Source organism: Perca fluviatilis, chromosome 4 (assembly GCF_010015445.1).
Source record: "Perca fluviatilis chromosome 4, GENO_Pfluv_1.0, whole genome shotgun sequence".
Taxonomy (NCBI): Eukaryota; Metazoa; Chordata; class Actinopteri; order Perciformes; family Percidae; genus Perca; species Perca fluviatilis.
Genome location: NC_053115.1, coordinates 41354298 through 41376014, shown reverse-complemented (window position 1 = coordinate 41376014; position 21717 = coordinate 41354298). Strand labels below are relative to the sequence as shown.

The window sequence follows — 21717 nt, the reverse complement described above, 5'->3', positions numbered from 1 at the left end:
CACAACATGGTCGGACCCCGCACGTAGCTGCCCGTTGTATTCGCCTCGGAAAAATAAACTGGACAAAGTTACATTCGGGGCTACACTCAAAACATTCGGGGCTGAAGCCCCGGCAAAATCGGCTGACGCCGCTCCTCCTAAAACAGGGACATTTTAGCGTCCCGACAGGCTTTTGTCGGGACTCGGGACATTAACTTCAAAATCGGGACTGTCCCGGTCAAACCGGGACGTATGGTCACCCTAATTATGTTCCTAGTAAACAAACATAGGTAGCGGCGAAAACGTTATATGGGAACATAGTAAAGAGTAAAGACACCTGGATTCGGTTGAGACCAAAAGCCATATTTGGCAAGACCAGTGGCCAAGACCGAGACAAGTCCGAGTCCGAATACCAGCGAGTCCGAGACAAGTCCAAGACCATAGAAAAACGGACTCGAGTCCAAGACCGGACTCGAGTACTACAGCCCTGCCTAATAGTGGGTGTGTGTGGGTGTGTAAAAATCTCGTTAACCACCACTAAATGTTTGATGTTCTTTATGCCTACAGAGTGGTGGTGCAGCGTTTTGTGCAGCAGAAACTCTACCTGTTTCTCCAGAATTGCTTCGGTCACTGGCCTCTAGACGCCTCTTTCAGAGCGGTAAGTCTCAGCCCAAATAAACAGTTTTTTATATTTGCAGGATTCTGCCTTTTAACTTGGGAGCTGATCGATACAACAGTCTTCAGAGCTTGTTGTTTGGTTCCTTGTTCACCGGTGCTAAACTTTTCCAGCAAGAAAACAACTTAATTTCCCCCCACTTTAGCCATTTAATTGATGACATTTCATTCATTAGTGAAACAATTCTATCTTTAATTTCCTAGTAATCACAACAAGTAGCCTGTGGTAAGGAGTGAGAAGTTCAGAGTCATGTCTTCAAACTACAGAATGATTATTTCAGCTATAAAGCTGGCGAAACACACTTTTTTATTTATTTTTTCTTCAAGAAGCATTGTCACAGGCAGGAGCACTACATTGAGTACATATGAGTATTCCAGCATTTGTATAAATTGTCTATTAAAAGGTGACATAAACTAACTATTTACATCCAGAGAGGGAGGTAGAGTAGCTGACATAAATAAAGTTATGTAATAAAGATTTTTTCTAGCTGTTTGGCCTTACAGCTACACACATGATACAGGACAGCACAGTGTGTGACAGAAACTGACAAATAAAATAAATGTATTGATGTTTCTTCAACTCATTATCTTAACAAAAGTGGGTCTCAAAGACATATTGCACCCATTTTTTCCAGTGTTGGATTAAAATGTACATCCTTAGGTTTAAGGAAAAGATAACCCTTTCAAAAAGACATCATCCATTTTTTTAGTAAGAGCCTTTCCCCCGGCTTCCAATAGTTTATCCATTATGTCTTGATTCCAGGGTGATACAAGAAACGCACATTTCAGCATTTAGTTTATTGTTAAGAGAATGCATCTTCTCTGTGTTTAGGTGTTGGAGACGTGGCTGAGCTACATCCAACCGTGGAGATACACCGGGGAGAAGACAAATCCTCAGCAAGACCAAAACAGAACAGTACCAGACAAATGGTGAGTCTGGTATCTTTGACTTTTGGCTTAACCCTTGTGTTGTCTTCCCGTCAACTTTTTGTTTTTCTGGTTCAAAATTTAAACTTCCTTTTTTTTTTTGGTCGTTTTTTTCCAAACTTTTGTTGCTTTTCCCTCCCTCTGTCTGTGTTTGTGCATTTCGACGTTTTTGTGGGATTTTTCCCCAACGTTTTTGAAGCTTTTGCTGACCTTTTTGTCACTTATTTCAATGTTCTTTCATAAAAAAAATTTTTTTTGAATGCTATGAAATTTAATAAAACATCCACATTTAAAGAAAGTAGTGGGCTGATCATTTATTTTACTTGTGAAGAGCACTGTCTGGAACAAACGTTATTTTTCAGAAAATGTGGTTGATAGAAACCTACTTTTCTGGGGTTTGACCTGAGGACGACACAAGGGTTAAACTTAGACACCTTTTCTGGAATAATCCAACAAGCAGTGATGTTTTCCTACAAACATGAATGGAATCAGAAAAATACTTAGAGAGACGCAGGTCAAGTTTATTTATACAGCACATTTTATACGACTCAACAACAACTCAGTGTGCTTCAAAATAAAAGCAAGCCAGAAAGAATAGGCAAAAACATACAAGATAACATAAGATAAGGAGGTATAACATATATGGAAACATGTCAGACAGGTGGTTTATTATTGAGGAGACGATGTTGTGTTGACTGGAGTCACTGTGACTGGAGTTTGTGACTGGAGTTTGTGACTGGAGTTTGTGACGTTCGCTTTTGTCTTTCACAGGGAGTCGTTTGTTCAGGAGAACCTGCTCATGTACACTAAGCTCTTCCAGGTGTTTTTGAACAGAGCCGTGAGGACGGATCTGGTTAATGCCAAAAATGCCCTGATGGTCTTCAGGGTGGCCAAAGTCTTCGCTCAGCCAAACCTCGCTGAGATGATCCAGAAAGGTGAGGACAGAAATGCAAACGTCAGGAACATGATTTACAATCAAATCAATGTCATCTCTGTATTTTATTTGTGAAAAGAATGCCCCATTTTTATTTTTATTTTTTACATCCTATGAAATTGATGCTACTTCATTTGTACGGAGAACAGAAACGATTCAAGGATCATATACATGAGCCAAATCAAAAAAGGATCACATGAGATCTCTTACAACTTCTCAGGTTTGAGATGGTGCCACGGAACTTTTTTCATCTCTTGACATCTACAACTCTATAACTCGCAAAATAAAAAATGCCAAAGACTCTGAGTTTGGGTTTGTTAATAAGATGTTAACTTGGGCTCTAGGAAGATGTGCTGGGCATTTTTCTCTCGATAGCAACAGCATACACTCTATGATATCTTTTTGTTGTCTTATGACATTTTAGGGATTTATTGATTACGTAAAAAAAGAAAAAAATGCCACATTGGGCAGTTTGGGTCATAAAAATGATCAGAGTATGTCATCTTCTGGGAATATGTGATGGGCAATATTTAGTTTTTCTGAGTTGATAAACCAACCATTAAATGAGTATCTAATCAGAAGATTATTAGTATGAAAATAATATTTTGTTTGAATCATTTTGATAACTCTTGACTTTGCAGTGGGTTCATTTTCACTCTTAAAGTAAAAGGGAAAGTATATCTAGTACTAACAACCTAAACCGAACATCTCTCCCCAGGAGAGCAGCTGTTTCTGGAGCCGGAGCACGTCCTGCACCACCGCCAGCCGCGCGGCTACCTGACGCCGAGCCAAGGCGGCAGCTACGTGTCGTCAAGGCAACGGGTGGTGACAGACATGGTGTTCAGGGTGAAGAGCCACGTCTATGCTCTGGAAGGCCAGGACTGCCAGTACAAGCAGATGTTTGGCACCGAGCTCAGAGGAGCCGTAAGTTCACTCATCATATAGGTTGTTTTGTTTTTTATCGGTTGAGATTTAAGCGGTCAAATCCCTGCCTCACTCAAACAAAGATTGATATTAATTGGAAAATGTATTATTTGAACCCCGCCCTAGCAGGGGACAAAAAGGTTTCATCATAAAACCGAGTCTCCATCTTTTTGTCTGTTCTGCAGGTCATGAAGTTAATCCAGATCATTGCACAGGCCAGACAGACAGCCAAGAGGATATCGGATCACTCCAGCGTGGCGACGGCCAATAACTCGTTCATGTCCTGGTTCGGGTTGGGCTCCTCGGATCACAACAACACCTTCAACGGAGCCGAGGCCGAGGACAGCGGGGAATGCTTGAAAAAGACCCACGAGTTCCTGGACAGAGCTCTGGAGAACTTGTGTCAAATCTTTAAGGTCCGATTAGTTTGACTCTGGTTTAGGTTTCCTGTGTTTTATTTCGTGTGTGTGTTTTATTTCCTCCCAGTAAACAATCAGTGTAGACATTTTATTTCACACCGTTTTGTGTTTTTAGTATCAGAGGGATTTTGAACTGATAAATTTAAACATGTATTGTATATTACATTTTTAATGATTTATTTTGTAATTAATTATTTAGTTATTAATGCCAACAGAAAATCTTGAACATTCAGAGGAACATTTCAGCTACTTATTCATGTAAAACATCCCGACAAGTAACGATTATTTTCATCGTTGATGGATCTGTGGATTATTTTTTGGATGAATGGATTAGTAGTTTAGTCTCTAAAATGTCTAAAATGTGGATCAGGGTTTCCCCAAAAAGCCCAAGATGATGTCCTCAAATGTCTTGACAGTTGCTGATCACCTGGTTCATTTAGCGTTTCTTTGTTGCTGCAGCTGAACCAGGGTCAGCTGACTCAGCTGATATCCAACCTCGGCTCTTCGGAGGACGACGGCAACGGTAAGCAGCTGCCCGACTGCATCCAGGGAGAGAACGGACTCATTCTAACTGACCTCGGCAGGAAGCAGGTTCGTATTTCAAAATATCGTACGAGAGAAAGAGGGCAGGTCTTAGAACCAACCAGTCCTCCAAACCATACCACGATATCGGTCGTTGGTTCCTCCCCTCTGATACGACCGTTGATTGTAAATATGAGTGGACAGAGCTTGTGTGACGTCACCCGTTGGTTTGTGGAGATCTGCTACGAGCCGTCGAGTTTGCCGTTACGGGCGCAGCCACCGTGGATGTGGATGTGATGATTTTAGACGTGAGGGAGGAGCCATAGACTGTTGGGCGCTATCTGACTGTGATGTTAGCTGAGAGTTGGCAACGCTGCTTACACACTACGTTACACACTTTCACTGGCAATCTGGATGCAACTGTTGCTGAAAGCTAGTGTGTGTCTGTCTTTTTGTGCAGATTATAAGTGGACTGCGCAGGTTTGACATTCGGTATCAAGGAGACCCGGAGCTGCAGCCCATTAGGAGCTATGAGAACGCCCTGCTGGTCAGGCTTCTCTACCGGATCTCTTCTCTGATTAACGACAGGGTAAGTGGGGTAACACAAACAAATATATCTATTCTCTTCACACACATTGAGGCATATTTTCAGTTGTGATTGAACTGTATTTTTTGAGGAACTATAGGGCACTTAACATCTACAACAGGTCTACACTTAGAACGGACCCACCGCGGTGACGTTTTTGGTGGAGCTGTTCGTTTAATAGTCGACTCGGAAGAAAGAAAATGTTTTGACAATAACTCCATCAACACAACAGTATGTGGAGTTAAACTGGACGGGCCCAGTAACCTCTGAATAGTTCTACTTGTTAAATTACAGTGTGAGCGGCAGCCAACGGGGGGGGGGATGCATTATGTCGGCAGGATAATTTAAAAGGCAACCACAACTAAAAAAATTGTACAGCCCTATTTCTGATACCGTGGTGGCCCAAATTTTGCCATGGTGGGCCACCACTACAAAATCAACATAGAGGAAACATTGCTGTTATTAAAACATTTATGATATTGAAGAATTTCTAGATTCAAAATCCTTTATTAATCCCACAACGGGGAAAATTCACACTGTTGCTGCAGCAAGGGAAAAAGTACAAGACACTGAAGATAAACTAACAATAAATACATTTAAAAAAGTATTTTCCTTTTAAACTATGACGTAAATGTATTTTAAAAAGTTCATTTTTAGTTTCCTCTAGATTTCAGACCTTCAGAACGATCTGATTTCAACAGTTTTTTTTCTACTCTCGGCTCGACATGATGTCAACTCATTTTATTTCATTATATTATATAGTCATCTTCTCCAGAGTTTGTTTACGTTACATACACTTCTACACGTAGCTACATGCTAACGTCAGGGAAACCTTTAATCTTGGTTTTACAGATGTTATTTTCTCCCCAGTGTCTGATCACGTTCCTGCTGGAATATATCCGCTTGTGTAGTTTTTAGTTTAGAAGCTTTAACGCGGATTTTTTTTTTTTACAGTATATACTCGGTTACAGTCAGCCTTGTTTGTTCACGCTGCCCCCAAGTAGCCAAAACATGAGTTAATGCTGTTAAAGGTGCAGTAGGTAAGCCCTATAAAACTAACGTTCTGTGATATTTGCTGAAACTGACCCTATGTTCCAGTAGAACTACATGAAGCAGGTCATTTGTGTGCAGTGCGATTTGCAAAAATCCACCGCTCCCTGTTCAGATGCACCAATCAGGGCCAGGGGGGTGTCTAACTGTGTGTCAGTCACTGCTCAGGCACACGCATTCATTCTCCCTTGTGGGGGGGATGGGCTTAGAGAGAGTAAAATGTTAAGACCGATAACAGACCGTTAATATTAGAAAAAATAGGTCCACTATAACAACCAACAAGCTTTTTTTCTTTCAAACTAAAGCTCACTTAGTGCTGCTGGATTATGGAGAAAAAAATTCATAATCGGGATTATTTAACACGATTACTCATTGACTTCTGAAAAGATGTTTTATTTATTGAGCTTAAAAAAGTTTAACAGTTAAACATATCGGGCCCTATTTTAACGATCTAAGCGCACGGCTTGAAGCGTAAGGCACAGGTGCGTTCAGGGCGTGTCCAAATCTTCTTTTGCTAGTTTGACGCGGAAATAAAAGGTTTGTGCGCCAGGCGCATGGTTCAAAAGGGTTGTATTTAGTCTCTTCATTAATAGGTCATGGTGTGTTTTGGGCGTAACATGCAATCAACCAATCAGAGATCATCTCCCATTCCCTTTAAAAGCCAGGCGCGTTTGGACCTTGGCGCATTGCTGTTATGATGGAGCATTTGCACCATATACCATACCATATACCATCATATTTTTATGTGTAATCTTCTGCGTGTGTGTGTGCGTGTGTGCGCGCACGCGCTATGTGCACGAGCCTAGGCACATTTTACTAATTTGCTGTTTAAATAACAATGAAATGCTGTGTTATTGACTTTAGACCAGGTTTTTGTTGCTCACTGGTGCGATCACTTCCCGCTGCCTCAAGATAGCAATACGCCCAGAATGCACCTGAACACACCTCCCTGTCAGACCAGCACGCCCCAGAATGCACCTGAACACACCTCCCTGTAAGACCACAAATGGGCGCAGGTGCGTTTGCTATTTATACGACGTGTGCACTGGACGGTCTTAAAATGACAATGACACCTGTCGGGCTTTGCGCCGCGCCGGGTGCTAGACAGGGCCCATAGTGTTAAACCATGGATAAAACAGTGAAAAAGTTAAACATATCAACAGCCTAGCTTAGCATAGATCCTGGAGGTAACCAGCTCCATCTAGCCTACTGCTCCCAATAAGTGTAAGTGAATATAGTTCACAGTATGTATACGGTTAGAAGATGGCTGTGTGTCATGTGACCTTGTTATTTGTACACGCTGTGATATGTATACAAATCACAGCGTGTAAATAGGAGAATTTTGGCGTTATTTTGTCACTTATTGGGAGCAGTAGGCTAGATGGAACCGGTTACCTCCAGGATCTGTGCTAAGCTAGGCTAGGCTAGCGGTGGGGGCGTCAGACAGAGTTAGGACACGCATGGAGATGAGAAGGGTATGTATGGACTTATCTAACTCTGGGGGACACGGGGAATAAGACCAAGTCCCAATAAGTCGGAGTGTTCCTTTAACTAATAGTAATTTAACCTGAGAAAATGTTCATATCTCCCACAGTTCGGAGGGCACATGAATGCGCTCTGCTCGCGCCCAGACTTCCTGGGTCGCCTGGGTCGTCACTACTTGGCGGATCCCGATTCTACGACACAACTGAAGCAGAGCCCGCTCTCCCGGCGGACGTTGGAGAGGAATCGGCAGCCGCGGCTGAGCCTGCGCCCGCTGGCCAGCTACCGGACCATCCTGCTGCTGCTGATCTTCTACGCGCTCGGAGCCGTCCTGTCGTTGGGACCCGTCTCCAGCACTCTGCTCATCCTCAGCGGCGGGTTCCTGTTGGGACTGGTGATGACTCTGTTTGGAGACAAACTGAAAAAACACTAGCTGAGCCGCGGGGTCCCTACACACGTCGGAAACATCTGCACATCATCACCTCCATCAAGTCCAGCTTTGAATGTTTTTGCTAAGCAAAAATGTGTGAAATCCAATGAAGTGTCGCACAATGGATGACGAATAATGTTTGTTATTGATGCACGGCTGCAACTAACGGATGATCTTCATAACAAGTCATAAGTTCATAAGTCAGTTATTTTCTTTAATCATCGTTTAGACTATATCAACTTTTTATTTAATGCCTATAGCCCAAAGTGGTGTCATCAAATGTCTTCGAACCAACAGTCTAAAACCCCAAAATATGAAATTTACTACAATGTAAAGATGAGAAGAAAACAACTAAACTTTCACATTTTAGAAGCTTAAAGCTATAGTGCGTAGTTTCTGCCGCCCCCATGAGGAATATTGTAAGTACTCGCTGTAGTGTAAGTACACTCTGCAGTGTAAGTACTCCTTATAGTCTAAGTACTCGCTATAGTGTAACTACTCCCTATAGTGTAAGTACTCTGTTTCTGAACACAGACTCTTGAGATATCCAGGACTTTCTAATCCGGGGGGGGGTCAAACTCATTTTAGTTCATGGGCCACACCCCCCTAATTTAACCTCAAGTGGGTCGGACCAGTAAACCATTCCAGAAAGATTAGAAACTTGATCTGCTTGATGTTGCTTCTGCTACGACAGCGTTGTAAGGCCATTATAAGAAAAAATAATAATGTTACGGACCGGGAGAGAGGGCTAGCAATCCTGAGAGAAAAAAACTTATTTCTTATCTCTAATTTCTAAGATTAAAGTCATAAAATTACTGAAAAAGAACTGATATTCTCTGAGATTGAAGTGGTAAATTTGGAATTAATTAATTCTCTGCAATTTTCAACATTATCGAGTGAGACTGAGATTGGACCCTTTTGCACGCCGGTTGTGGCCCACATGCCGTATGTTTGACCCCCCCCTGATCTAAAGGGACAGCATTTTGAAACGAGACGTGTAGGAACCCTGCTGGCAGTAGACTGGCAGCTCTTTTGTTCTTGCTCTTTGATGGGACTGCCTAACTGTTGTAAAGGTGGTTCTTAAAACCCTGTAAATAAACACAGAGCCTTGTTGCTCTGTCGCTAGAGTTTGTCTTTTTCTTTTTCGACAAGTATCTGAAAACAGATGCCGGCCAAAAACCTTCAATGTAATTAAACTGACTGTTTTTCACCGTGAGAGCAGAATGCCTTTTTGTCCAAAAGATTCAATAAACAGTTTGCACTCGTTTGTAAGTTCTGTTGGTTCCTAATTCATTCATTTATTAATGGGAGGTGTACAGATCTAATAGACAAGGATTTTAAGCAAAATGGAGGTATGCCAAACACGTTTTGATCATTTTTTTTATTGAGAAGCAAAGAGACATTACACATCATATACTTTGCCAAACACTTGATAATTCATCTTTATTCCGCTAACTTTGTCTCGTACATAAAAGGTAAAAAATAAACCAAAGTAAGGTTACACTGTGACTTAAACAGTTCATAGCAACAGTTTAGTCCTGATTTCACCAACAACGGAGGGTTTCCTTGCTATTAGGGTTGCATTATGTCTCATTAGGCCGATCTACACTACACGTAGTGATCTACTCGAGTACGACTCGAGAATCTATTCTCTGGACTCGTGACTTGACCTCGCGGACTGAGGACTTGACTCTGACTCGAGATATAAAATCGGACATTGGATGAAGTTTCTGACTTAATAGGTTATACAAGTTTGATAGAAGGTGTTACACTTTTCCTGTTTGGGCCGGGATCTCTTTTGTTCCTCACAGCCACACATACACTTCTTCAGTCGGACACCGCTGAAGGTGTCTGACTGAAGAAGAACGTGATCCCACGTGATCTGAATTTGAAGTCATACGAAGAAAAAAACCATGAGAGCTTGTAAAAAAAAATCTGAACTTGTAAGTTGAAATTTGCACTCTTTTAGCAAATGTTCACACACCTGTGTTCTAAATGTGTAGTCACAGAAAAGTAACATTATAGTAATAGATTACTCACTTCCATGAAAGTGAGCAGGTTGATGGTTGGCGTCACATCCGATTATAATTCTTCTTGTGTTGTTAGCTTCACTTCTGGACTGACAGTTGGGGGGGACGGCAAGTGGAATCTGATCCACCAGCTCACATTCAACAATTGGGAAAGTAGCATTGCTAATTCTAAAACCCCAACCGCACGCCACTCCTCCTGACCCACAGACGGCTTTGACGTCATCAAACCTCCCTATGATGAAGGTATTGGATCATTTACAGTTGATGCCGTCTCTGATTTGTCCGTCCTTCATCGCGTACATTCGGCAGGAGTCATCCTGGTGATGATATGCTTCTAACCGAACGTGATAGCAGGGAGCAGCAGAACACCGCCAAATACCGAGATCTAGATCTCGGTCATTGGCGGTGTTCTGCTGCTCGGGAATCATGCACTGAAAGAGCGAGAATGCAGCGTTAAGTGAGTGACGTCAGTGAGTGTGTTGACTGAAGAAGAAGTGTATGTGTGGCTGTGAGGAACAAAAGAGATCCCGGCCGAAACAGGAAAAGTGTAACACCTTCTATCAAGAAGCTTCTTGGTTATCTGGAGAACACAGAGTTATAAAGTGACAAAAGCATAAAAAGAAAACCTGTACAAGAAGTGGCAATAAGGTCTAAACGTGTCGAAAAGGAGAAACCTGAGATTAGAGAAGTGCTGCAGATTCATACTATGTTCACACACACACACACACACACACACACTGACGGTTGGTCTGACACTGACTTCTGTGTGAGTGTGTGAAAGTCTTGTGTTTTATGTTATTTCAAACAAGCAACTTACAGTTTCTTCAAACCGTCCAAAGTGTCGACTCGACTGGAGCTGCCAGAGAAGTTAAGACATTTGATTTAATCGCTAAACATTTTGGGAAATTAGCTTATTTGCATCTGTGTGGACTGGCAAGACCTTCCTCCACAGCGCCGTAGAGGAAGGTCTGGCTGTAAGAGACTACAAACGTGGATATCTCAATGATTAAACAGGACTGCATTAAAAAAACAGACACAAGTGTAAACTGTCAGCTGGGTTTTATTCAACAAGAGACCCAAGGTCCACTGATTCATCAGCTGGTTAATAAGACAGAAACCTATCAAAGTGAACAGGATCTCCTTTAACATCGCATGCGACTACAATGTGCCTGTTATAAGCTGCACCTTCGTACTCACAAGGAGCGACAGTAGCATCCTTCAGTCTGCAGACAACAATGTTAAAGGGTGCTCGGCTTTTTCTGAGATTGCGAATGCCAGGTTTCTTTTTATTAAAGTATTTCTGTCCTCCAGTCCCACAGATGCCTCTGACGGTTCCGATAGGCGCCCCGATGAAGGTATTCATCGGCTTACAGTTGCCGTTGTAGTCCGTGATTCCTCTGTCATTAATCACCTTGGTGCAGTTGTTACTGTTCATCTCCTCGTTGATATGCTGATTTATAAACTTTGCAGCCAGAGTTTTTTCTTCTCTCACAAAATCCAGAGAGATCACGGCAGCAGAAAGCAGCAGCACACCGGCAATGATGGAGATCTTCATGGTTGTCTGGGGAACACAAAGTGGGAAAAACCTTGTAACAACGCATTATGTAATAACGTCACAATGTAATAACAACGTCCCAATGTAATAACGTCACAATGTAATAATGTCACAATATAATAACAACGTCCCAATATAATAACAACGTCCCAATGTAATAACGTCACAATATAATAAGGTCACAATGTAATAACAAGGTCACAATGTAATAACGTCACAATATAATAAGGTCACAATGTAATAACAAGGTCACAATATAATAACGTCACAATGTAATAACAAGGTCACAATGTAATAACAAGGTCACAATATAATAACGTCACAATATAATAACGTCACAATGTAATAACAAGGTCACAATGTAATACGTTTACTTAATAATTATATATTGACCCTATTCTCACGAACCATTCGTTCCAAAAGCTACTAAACGTTTAGCACTGCCATTTGTAAGTATTCTTAGTTTTTTTGCTATATAACAACAGTACAGAAAAAAATCATAATCAGGATTTTTCATTAAGAAGATTACTCATTGACTTCTGAAGAGATGTTTTATTTATTGAACTTAAAAAAAGTGAAACAGTTAAACATATCGGGCCCTATTTTAACGATCTAAGCGCACGGTGTGAAGCGCCTGGCCCAGGTGTGTTTAGGGCGTGTCCAAATCCACTTCTGCTGGTTTGACGACGAAAAAAAGGCTCCGTGTGCCGGGCGCCTGTTTCTAAAGGGTTGTAGTTAGTGTCTTCATTAATCAGAGGTGTGTTTTGGGCGTAACATGCAATCAGCCAATCAGAGATCATCTCCCATTCCCTTTAAAAGCCAGGCGCGTTTGGACCTTGGAGCATTGCTGTTATGATGGAGGATTTGCATTTGTAATATTTTTATTTGTAATCGTTGGCATGTTTGTGTGCTTAGTGCGTTGTTTCTGCCGCCTCCATGAGGAATAGTGTAAGTACCCGCTGAACTGTAAGTACTCACTGTAGTGTAAGTACTCCCAATAGTGTAAGTACTGCTAAACACATCTAATACCTGCTGATAGGACCGAGCTGCTGGCGGCAGGAAGCTCTGTAGCCGATGTCTGCATGTCTAAAACACTGAACGCAGTATGAAATACATTTCTTCGCATTTTGTAATACTTTATTTAAAAATGTGTGTAAGATACAATGACACGTAAGCAGTTAAAATATGTTGTGGTGAAACAGGTTTTATTATATTATATGATATATATTATCTATTACTTTTAGATTTTCTTTCTTTAAATGTCTTTCAAAGCCAGGAGAGAAGAAAACATCCGTTCTGGTTGGTTATTACTCAGACTGATGCACCGTGTTATTACAACCCTTCGCCTTCTGCAAGGTCTGCAGCATTATGTAATGATTTATTACAAAATGCAGAGAAATGTATCACATATTGTGTTCAGGGTTTTTATTAAAAGCGTGCAGCGAAAGCGTCAAGAAATTCTGGTAAAAAAAAAAGCCGACAAAAAAAAAAACTGTTGAAAGCGAGCAGCAAACTAAAATTAAGTAAAGAAAACCTTTAAAAAAAGTGATTTTTCGAGAAAAAACAAAAAACGCCTCAAACCAACCGGACAGTTTGGGTTCAGTTCAAACAGAGCAAAGAGATTAGAGAGGAGATGCAGATTCATCACATACTTTAGACTTTTCTTGCAATAAAGAATAAAAATAAAGTTAGAGAAGAGAGTCAGAGAGGGTTTTCTTACCGAAGAGTTGCTGCAGAAAAGCTTCAGGTGCAAAGATCCAAAAACAGAAGAACTTCTTTCCTTCAGTCTCATTCAGTAAAAAGGATTAAATGTAGAAATGTAAAAGCTAAACTGCGCAAAGTCTGAAGGAGAAGAGCAGAACTCTGACACGATGCAAATCTGAAGAATTAGAAATGTAATCATCTGCTGTTTTCTATCCTCCGACAGAGAGAGGTTGTGTCTGAAGGAAACAGCTGAATATCATCTCCATATACAGTAAACAATCAGCTACAGGTCCAGGCGTTACACCCACACTGATCCAGATTTAAACACACTTCACTGACGGTCAAAGACCAACACAGGAAATGTAAAAGAGGAAGTTAAGATGTCTACTTTTAGGGCGTTTTCACACTTTGTTCAGTGCAGACGCTGACTGTAAATGATGACCTACAAAAATAGACAAACATGAAAAACAATGTTTTATATTACAAAGCAAAACATAAGGCCCCCATAATTCTTGGTACAAAAACGCAAAAAAATGACAAAAATGTTGATAAAAACATCTTGAGAAACCTACAAAAACGGAGAAAAAAATGACAAAAATAATTACATTTTGAATTTGTTTTCGGTCAGTTTTCAGTCTGTCCTTTGTCATTTCTTCTTGACGTTTGTGTCCTTTTGTGCACAAAAAAAGCTCAGTTTTCGGCCAGTCTTCCCTCAGTTTCCGGGCTGTTTTTGGTCATTTTATGGCCAGATTTTCAGTTACATTAGGGCTTATTTACGGCCAGTCGGTTTGAGGCAAAGAAAGAACGCTTTTACTGCATCAAACTCTTTATTCAACTGTAAATGTTTGAATCAAAGCTTTATCGGCACAAGCAGACACACGGTACAGAGAGCGGCTCACTGGGCATGCTCAGTGGTGACGTCATCGTACTCCACACCATCATCACGCTTGGTCATCTCCATGGAGACGGCTGGTTGGTTTCCTGTGGGCGGACCCAAGAGGTGAGGATGATGATGATGATGATGTTTGTGTTCCAGAAAAGTTAACAAGACTTTCACCCAGGAAACGGGTGTTCATGTCCCGAGAGGGTTTTAATCCAAACCACCATCTTTTTTTAATCTTAACTAGTCCTTTTGGTGTCTAAACGCCGCTGCATGGCGCTCGGCTATATTTAACTGTAAAGACCGTTTAACTCTCAGATTCGGTGTGTACATATTTTAGGGCTCAGTGTTAAAGGTACTTTATTGTCATATACACATAGCAAAATTCATTCTATGCATTTAACCCATCCCTCAAGGGAGCAGTGGGCAGCCATTTACAGCACCCACACTGGAGAACCTAGTACATGTTTTTTGATGGTGGGGGAAACTAGAGCACCCAGAGAAAACCCACTCAAACATGGGGAGAACATACAAACTCCACACAGAAAGGCCCCGGAACGACCTGGATTCAAACCCAGAACCTTCTCGCTGTGAGGCCACAGTGCTAGCCATTGGGCCACCATGCTGCTGGTGAACAAAGTGTAACGTGCTGGAGAAGATTTGGGCAACATGTTTTTGTTTCTCGCTGCGCCTCATTTAGAAGAAAGCCACTGTTAGGTGTTAAAACACCCCGACTCTGATAACCATCAAACGTCTCAACTTCCCCTTTTGTGTGTGTGTGTGTGTGTGTGTGTGTGTGTGTTTCTGTGTGTGCATACATGTGTGTGTCTGTGTGTGTGTGTGTGTGTGTGTGTGTGTGTGTGTGTGTGTGTGTGTGTGTGTGTGTGTGTGTCGGTGTTGGTGTCACCTGTCTTCTTCCTGCTGCAGCAGATGGACACCATCACACCTGTAGAGATGCAGTACAGACAGAAGACCAGCAAGTGGAGCAATACTCTGAAAACAGACAGAGGGGGAGGTGGGGAGGGGGAGGGGAGGAGGGAGGAAGGAGGAGGGAGGAAGGAAGAGGGAGGGAGGAAGGAGGGAGGGAGGAAGGAGGAGGGAGGAGGAGGGAGGGAGGTGGTTGCAGGAGGATCTGTGGACAAAAAGAGTGAGTTAATAATGTGTTTCTATTTCAGGACTTCCAGAATCTGTGATGTCTCTGAGGCTACATTTACATCGTTTAAAAAGGAATCGTTTCCCCCTCTCATTCCCCCTGCTCGGGCATTTCCCCCTCTCATTCCCCCTGCTCGGGCATTTCCCCCTCTCATTCCCCCTGCTCTGGCGTTTCCCCCTCTCATTCACCCTGTTTGGGCATGTTTTGGACTCTCTTTCGACAGTTACATCTTTTTTCTAATCCTAACTATCGTTTTGGTGTCTAAACTTAACAATCGTCGCTGCGTGCTGCTCACTTTATCTCGGCTAAACTCAACTGTCTACAGTTCTGACAGTCGCCTGATTTCGTAGTATATGATAGGAAGCCGTTGTTGTGAAAGTGTGTGACTGTTTGTTGTTCGTCTCCCTGCGTTAAACCGTTTTCATGACGATGTTTGAGTTGTCCTGACCTCTGACAGTCAGCCTGCTCTCTCTGGACATCATCACCATGTCATAGTCCTGAGCACTGCACCTGTAGACGCCTTCATCAGACGGTTGGACGCTGCTGATGGTGAACACTGGCGGCAGATCATCTATTTTCTTCTTTTCTCCAATCACACGCTCTCTCCGGATAGACAGGACTTCGTATCTTGACCTGCAGCGCAACGTGACATCATCTCCTGTCATCACTGGGAGAGTGGGGATCTCCAGGATCACATGATCTAAACAACAGAGACACATGGAGCATGTTAGCATATGTTAGAATATGATAGCATGGTACAGGTAGTTGGTTTTTGTACCAGACACATGGATTTGGACATGGCCGCTCTCCGTCCCAGCTCTGTCTTCACACCAGTAGATTCTGTCGTCTGCAGCTGGAGAGAGATCGGAGACGATGCAGGAGGAACCAGCGAACGTCCCAAAGTCCTGAAGATCTTCATCACATGACTGAGTCTGTCCCCTGCAACCATCGGCCCTCTTCAGCCTCCATCCAGCAGAGACCGGTCCTCCTGCACACCTCAGAGACACACTCTCCCCTCGGAGGAACTGATGACGGTTTGGACTGACATCCACAAACACTGCAGTACAGACAGACAGAGAGACAGACAGACATACAGACAGACACAAAGAGAAAGACAGACAGGCAGAGAGACAGACAGAGAGAGACAGACCGGCATAGAGACAGACAGACAGACACAGAGAGACAGAGAGAGACAGAGTGTATGTATTACCAAAGAGACAGAGAGAGACAGATGGACAGACAGCTTTATGTATTATTAACCAATAGTAACAGAGGAGAGGCAAGTAGAACAGTCCGGAAAACCGGAAAAACACTATTATGCGATCGCATAATACAATGCATAATCAGCCAAAGTACGCATATTTATGCGGGGGGGCGCATTTTTTCAAATACGCCGCACTTTCGCCGCAGAAATTGTCAATTTCCGTGCAAAATATGCGGGACTTGCATGATTTCATAATCACATGCTTTTTTTTTTTTAGAATTAAATTGGTTTACTTCACACAAGAGCAGCCATTTTCCCCTGTTGCCATGGGAACTTATGAAGTGACGTAATTATGCGACGTGAACATCATCGAAAAGCAGGGTGTTGGGGGGGAATCACTTTTGTTTCTCTTTTTCATCAAACCGCAGTTTTTGCAAGTTCCCGCAATTTCATAGCATAATATTGCATAAATATCCCGTGTATTCCATCACATTTTTCAAGAAAACGTGTCGCATAATCAAGGATTTTTGCCCGCAACAATGACAAAAAAACTCTACATTTTTCTGGAAGGACTGATAGAAGCTTTTGCCTTTTCAGTCTGTTTACTGTTTGAGTTTACACTTTGATACTGTATGTTTATAATTTTATATTTTCATTATTATTTAGTGTCAGCTCACCTGCAGACACAGTCAGTCCAGACAGCATCACACCTGCAACATATCATTATCAATATTAAAACTGTTAATGTGTTGATCAGGTTTCATGAAGACGTTCATCTCTATGAAAACTTAAAGTCTGAAGGAAGAAAAGGAGAAGAGACACTAACGGTAGTTAAAGTGTGATCTGAGTTCATAGATTTCAGGAAGGAAAGACGGTAATAGAAACGTTACAGAAGCTTTTGCCTCAGACTTTTCAGTCACTGCTGACTGTTTGAGTTTGAACAGGTAGCAATGTTACCTTCAAACTCAAGTAATCTGATTACAGAGAGCGGGAAGAGGAGAGCATCTCTTCCCCATAACTTACACTGTTTCAATTTAAATAACGACTTATTGAAAGTAGCGCTTAGAGATCTAAAGTGTGATGAATGTGCGTTTCTTACTGTCAGTGTTTTTTTCTATGATCTTTATAACTTATACAAAAAGCGATAAAATAAGTTATTAAAGTCACCGATAAGCAATGATCGTTTTTTTATTTCCTGCCGTCAAAACTGTGGAACGACTTCTTTATTGTTTCATAATCAACAGGTTTTATCAACCGGCCTGTTCCACTTTTATCATTTGAACATCAATATCTTATAACTTTGATTTTAACATATATAATCATCCAGAGGAGAGAGTTGAAGTTGTGATGAAGTGGCGAATGAACATGTTTAGACTCACCGAGCAGCAGAGACACAGATGATGAAGCCTTCATGTTGTCAATCTCTGCACAAACAGATCACACCTCTCGGCATCAAACCACAGCTTCTGTTTTCTTCAAACTGAACCAACCTGATTCAGTTCCTGATGGTTCTTAACACAAAGTTACACCAATTTAGGGGAAACAACTAGTCTTGCTATCACCAGACCAAGATCAATCTTTTAAGATTATGGCCCAATGAATTAGAACTAACCCTTTAAATCACCAAAGTCCCACAATAAAACTAACTAAGTGAGCGATGGAGGCAGCAACTCCCATCGTGTTCTAGGTGGTTAAATGGTTGTTATTGTCAAAAGGAGTCTGGTGTCTTTGAAGAGAGCAGAGATAACGCCGTCAGTTCCCGGTTGTAAATGGCTGTCTGACAGCAAGGTATGGCCCTGAAAATATTCTAAATATAGCGTACACTTAAAGGGATACCGGTCCGACTTTTAACCAGCTTTGTGTCGTGGCAGTTTGTGCAGATGAACGGCTTCCTCCACTTTTGCGTCGGAGCAAACCAGGCCCCTGACCGAAGAACCAAGAGCAGGGTTACATTTCAGTAGTGGCCCTAAGCTTTCAATACATTTGGAAACTAAGAAGAAGCTGTTAAAACAAATATGTAGAAAGTCGAAAACCATCTGGATTAACTTCATGACCTGCAGAACAGACAAAAAGATGGAGCCTCGGTTTTATGAAGAAACCTTTTTGTCCCCTGCTAGGGCGGGGTTCAAATAATACATTTTCCAATTAATATCAATCTCTGTTTGAGTGATCTAGCATCGATTAATGAAATCCAGAAATTGATCTTTTAACATCTGTCTTGTCATCATGGATGTAGAAGTAAGAAGTACTTTAAACTAACTTTTTGGGGCTCAGTTCTTAAAGGGATACTTCACCGATTTAGCATTCAGCTTTGTATCAGTAGAAACCCGATAGTATTTCTGAATGACCGTGCCTCCCTCCCTCGTGTCCCCCTGAGACGAGAGATTTCTGCATTTGGGGCCTGGAAAAAATCTTCCGATGACATAAAATGACGATTTTTGCGTCATTGGAAGATTTTTGGGCCAGAGGCAAAGGACTACAGCCAGTAGTAGGATCTACTTCCGTATGTTTTCAACACGCCCACAGGGGGTTGGACTGCCGAGTCTGGCCGAGGTATTCCGAATGAAAACGACTGTCAGCCATCTTGAATCTTAGACAGACAGACACACACTAACAGAAACAACGATCCGACAAAAGACAGGGGAAACACAGAGACTATCCGTGCGTTCATGGACATCGGAAAAACGTTTTTCCGAGTGAAAACGTCACCATTCACGTAACGTCCTGTGGGAATCAGAGGTGGGAAACTCGGGCTGGATTTTGATAACCGAGTTCCCCAGTTGGTGACGCGTTGTTGACAACTGACGTTTGATGGAGGTGACTTTGGTTCACTGAACATATTTCAATGACAATAAACTGTTTATTGTGGACAAATGCCTCTGCCAAGAAACATACACAGACATAATATGTTTCAAATTATGCAAAAATAGGCCTATGTATAAAAAAACAACACATTATCCGTGTCTTTTCCCGTTGGTTGTCCTGCAGATAACACAAACACACACACTTGTCCATGTGCTGTTTGGATGCTCGCATAAGAAAACAGCAGCAAATCTTTTGTTATTGTGGCCTCCATGTTTTCACACACCTGATGCTCTCGGCTACGCCCAACCGTTGGTGGCAGTCATGCAACAAGTTGTTATGCCAAACGCCAATATAACAGAAGAAGAAGAACACGCATCCCGACCATGTGAACGCTGCCAGTCGGAAAAACAACGTAACCACAGGGGCGGTGCCTGTTATTCCAAGGTGGCATGAATGCAGCATAAATACAACAGGTAATGAACAAACAAGGATCAGATGCTACAACAGGTGGAACAAATCAGGGCGGGGCAGACAATCAGAACAGGAGGGAAAAACAAAGTAAAACAAGACAAGACTAGGGAGGACAAACAGATTTCAAAATAAAACAGGAAACACAAAGTCACGATCGTGACACTTTTCACAGCTGATAATAATGAAATAATCGGAGGATAATGTCACGTATCACAATATCACAAACGTTAACACCCCATTTGAAGTAACAATCAACGGCATAATGTAATATCATTTATTACATTCACATGTTTGACTGTATTTTTGATCCCATTTAGAGGGATATTCGTGTTAGCCAACATTATCAGCTGCTACAATCCCCCAATCATTAGCCGTGGCTCATGTACAACACTGGTTTTTAAACACTGATAACTCAGTATTTTCTCTAAAATAATCTCGCTGTCCACACCAACATACTAAGAGCTCTGCGGGTTTTCGGTCCTCAGAAAATGACAATTTTAAATTTTGTGGGGAAACTATATACAGAGTTAATAGTGAAAGTGGCTCATCAGTGGCCTTTCTGCGGAAATCTGCATTAGATGTTCGGGTTAACAAACTGGTTTTCAAGCCTGGCGACGACGAGGATACGCATATAACTTTTCCCTCTTCGGTCCACCTACAGGTTGTCTCATTGGACAGACTGATCTCATAAAGTGGCGTATGTATGACACGCCAATTCGTATGCCATTTTGGCATGTCATGAAGACGCATAATCGTTTTTTAGCATGTTTATGTGTGAATTGTCACCGTAGCAGTAGTATGAAGGGACGTAAGTCCGCGGAGGAAAGTTGGTTGGGGTGATGGATGGGTAAAACACAGGACTTTCACCCAGGAGAGCCGGGATTGTGTCCCACGTGTGGTGTTTTTCAGCAGTTTTTTTTTTTTAAGCCTTCCCCAATGTTTCTTTCCTAAACCCAACAGTTTGTTTTCCTAAGCGTGGCCATAGTGGGAAACAAAATATCGCTCCCGGGAAGGCGGCGCTGCATTTGAAAAAATGCTGTGCGTCAAAAAACTGTCCGATGCCAAACTTTTGCACAGTGTAAAAGACAATAAATGGCAAATTTAAACGTGTCAATATTTCAGACAACTTACTGAAAGGTATATCACAAGATACAAAAAAACATAGTAAATGACAAAATAGTAAGCAGTATATGGAAGCTCATAGAGAAAAATACAGTCATATGCCAGTCCAGATTTTCACTGTCGAGTGGCCCATGCCTTGACAAGGGGTCCATTTCGGTAGTTTACCAAGAAGCAAGCCACACTGAACAGTTGATCAATACTCCCACACACAGATAAGGGAATAACTTTTTCAAACAGTTTATTCTCTTTAACTCTGCGGATACACCTTTCAACGTGAACCCGTAAACGGGTGATGGACTGTGTTTGTTCAACATCCTGTTTACTCATCTGAGTTTTCTTTGACAGAAAAGCAGGCGGGTAAACTTTGCAGGGTACAACAAGAGCATCCACAAGAAATCCCTTGTCCACCATAACTGCCATGTCAGCTGTGAGTCATTTTGTAATCCCTGAAATTCTGAATATTTCCCTATCGCTCATAGAACCTGCATACAGTGGAGAGACAAAGGTTATGGGACCAATGGGTGGCAATGCCAATCATGGCCTTGAAAGTGGTGTGTGACTTGTAGTTGGAGTTACTTCTGTTCCTAATGCATCTCGCCATTGGCCTACCTCTCCGTGATCTTGCCAACCGTTTTGGTATCCACCACACCACTGTCAGCAGAATTGTAACGACCTGGACACACTTTCTGTACCACCTTGTGTGTTCTATCAGGCTGTGGCTACCAAAAGCAGTCATACAAGCTCACTTACCACCAGAGTTTTCCCCATACGCCGACACACAAGTGGTGCTGGACTGTACAGAAATATTTTGTCAAACACCCTCATCTCTTGTTCTGCAAAGTGAGGTGTTCTCCAACTACAAGTC

At 42.0% G+C, this 21717-nt stretch overlaps 3 protein-coding genes across 8 annotated transcripts in view; 1 reads left to right on the top strand and 2 right to left on the bottom strand.

Moving 5' to 3' along the window:
* The window catches only part of smpd4 (sphingomyelin phosphodiesterase 4), a 29320-nt gene extending 20120 nt beyond the window's left edge, over nt 1-9200 (top strand). For all 6 annotated transcript variants that reach the window (XM_039797552.1, XM_039797550.1, XM_039797551.1 and 3 more), the window contains 8 exons: nt 547-637; nt 1487-1584; nt 2353-2516; nt 3234-3439; nt 3625-3855; nt 4318-4449; nt 4841-4969; nt 7611-9200. In XM_039797552.1, coding sequence (XP_039653486.1) covers nt 547-637; nt 1487-1584; nt 2353-2516; nt 3234-3439; nt 3625-3855; nt 4318-4449; nt 4841-4969; nt 7611-7931 — 1372 coding nt within the window. In that variant the 3' untranslated portion in view covers nt 7932-9200. The remainder of the gene's footprint in view (nt 1-546; nt 638-1486; nt 1585-2352; nt 2517-3233; nt 3440-3624; nt 3856-4317; nt 4450-4840; nt 4970-7610) is intronic.
* A 1800-nt stretch (nt 9201-11000) lies between these two features.
* LOC120556884 (ribonuclease pancreatic-like) lies at nt 11001-13512 on the bottom strand. The gene is made up of 2 exons (XM_039796702.1): nt 13234-13512; nt 11001-11519 (listed from the first exon to the last, which is right to left on the bottom strand). The coding sequence occupies exons 1-2, from the start codon at nt 13303-13305 to the stop codon at nt 11061-11063; spliced, it is 531 nt and encodes a 176-aa protein (XP_039652636.1). The 5' UTR covers nt 13306-13512; the 3' UTR covers nt 11001-11060.
* Nucleotides 13513-15660: 2148 nt separating this feature from the next.
* On the bottom strand, nt 15661-17874 carry LOC120557130. The gene is made up of 4 exons (XM_039797163.1): nt 17834-17874; nt 17132-17164; nt 16029-16307; nt 15661-15950 (listed from the first exon to the last, which is right to left on the bottom strand). The coding sequence occupies exons 1-4, from the start codon at nt 17865-17867 to the stop codon at nt 15661-15663; spliced, it is 636 nt and encodes a 211-aa protein (XP_039653097.1). The 5' UTR covers nt 17868-17874.
* Between the last annotated feature and the right edge of the window lie 3843 nt (nt 17875-21717).

Coding starts and splice junctions, on each gene's coding strand:
- LOC120556884 (XM_039796702.1), bottom strand. CDS start 13,305: ATGAGACTGAAGGAAAGAAGTTCTTCTGTTTTTGGATCTTTGCACCTG. Junction 11,520..13,233: donor TTTTCTGCAGCAACTCTTCG/GTAAGAAAACCC, acceptor TGTGTTCCCCAG/ACAACCATGAAGATCTCCAT.
- LOC120557130 (XM_039797163.1), bottom strand. CDS start 17,867: ATGAAGGCTTCATCATCTGTGTCTCTGCTGCTCG. Junction 16,308..17,131: donor TGGACTGACTGTGTCTGCAG/GTGAGCTGACAC, acceptor TCTGTACTGCAG/TGTTTGTGGATGTCAGTCCA. Junction 15,951..16,028: donor TGTCCAAATCCATGTGTCTG/GTACAAAAACCA, acceptor TCTGTTGTTTAG/ATCATGTGATCCTGGAGATC.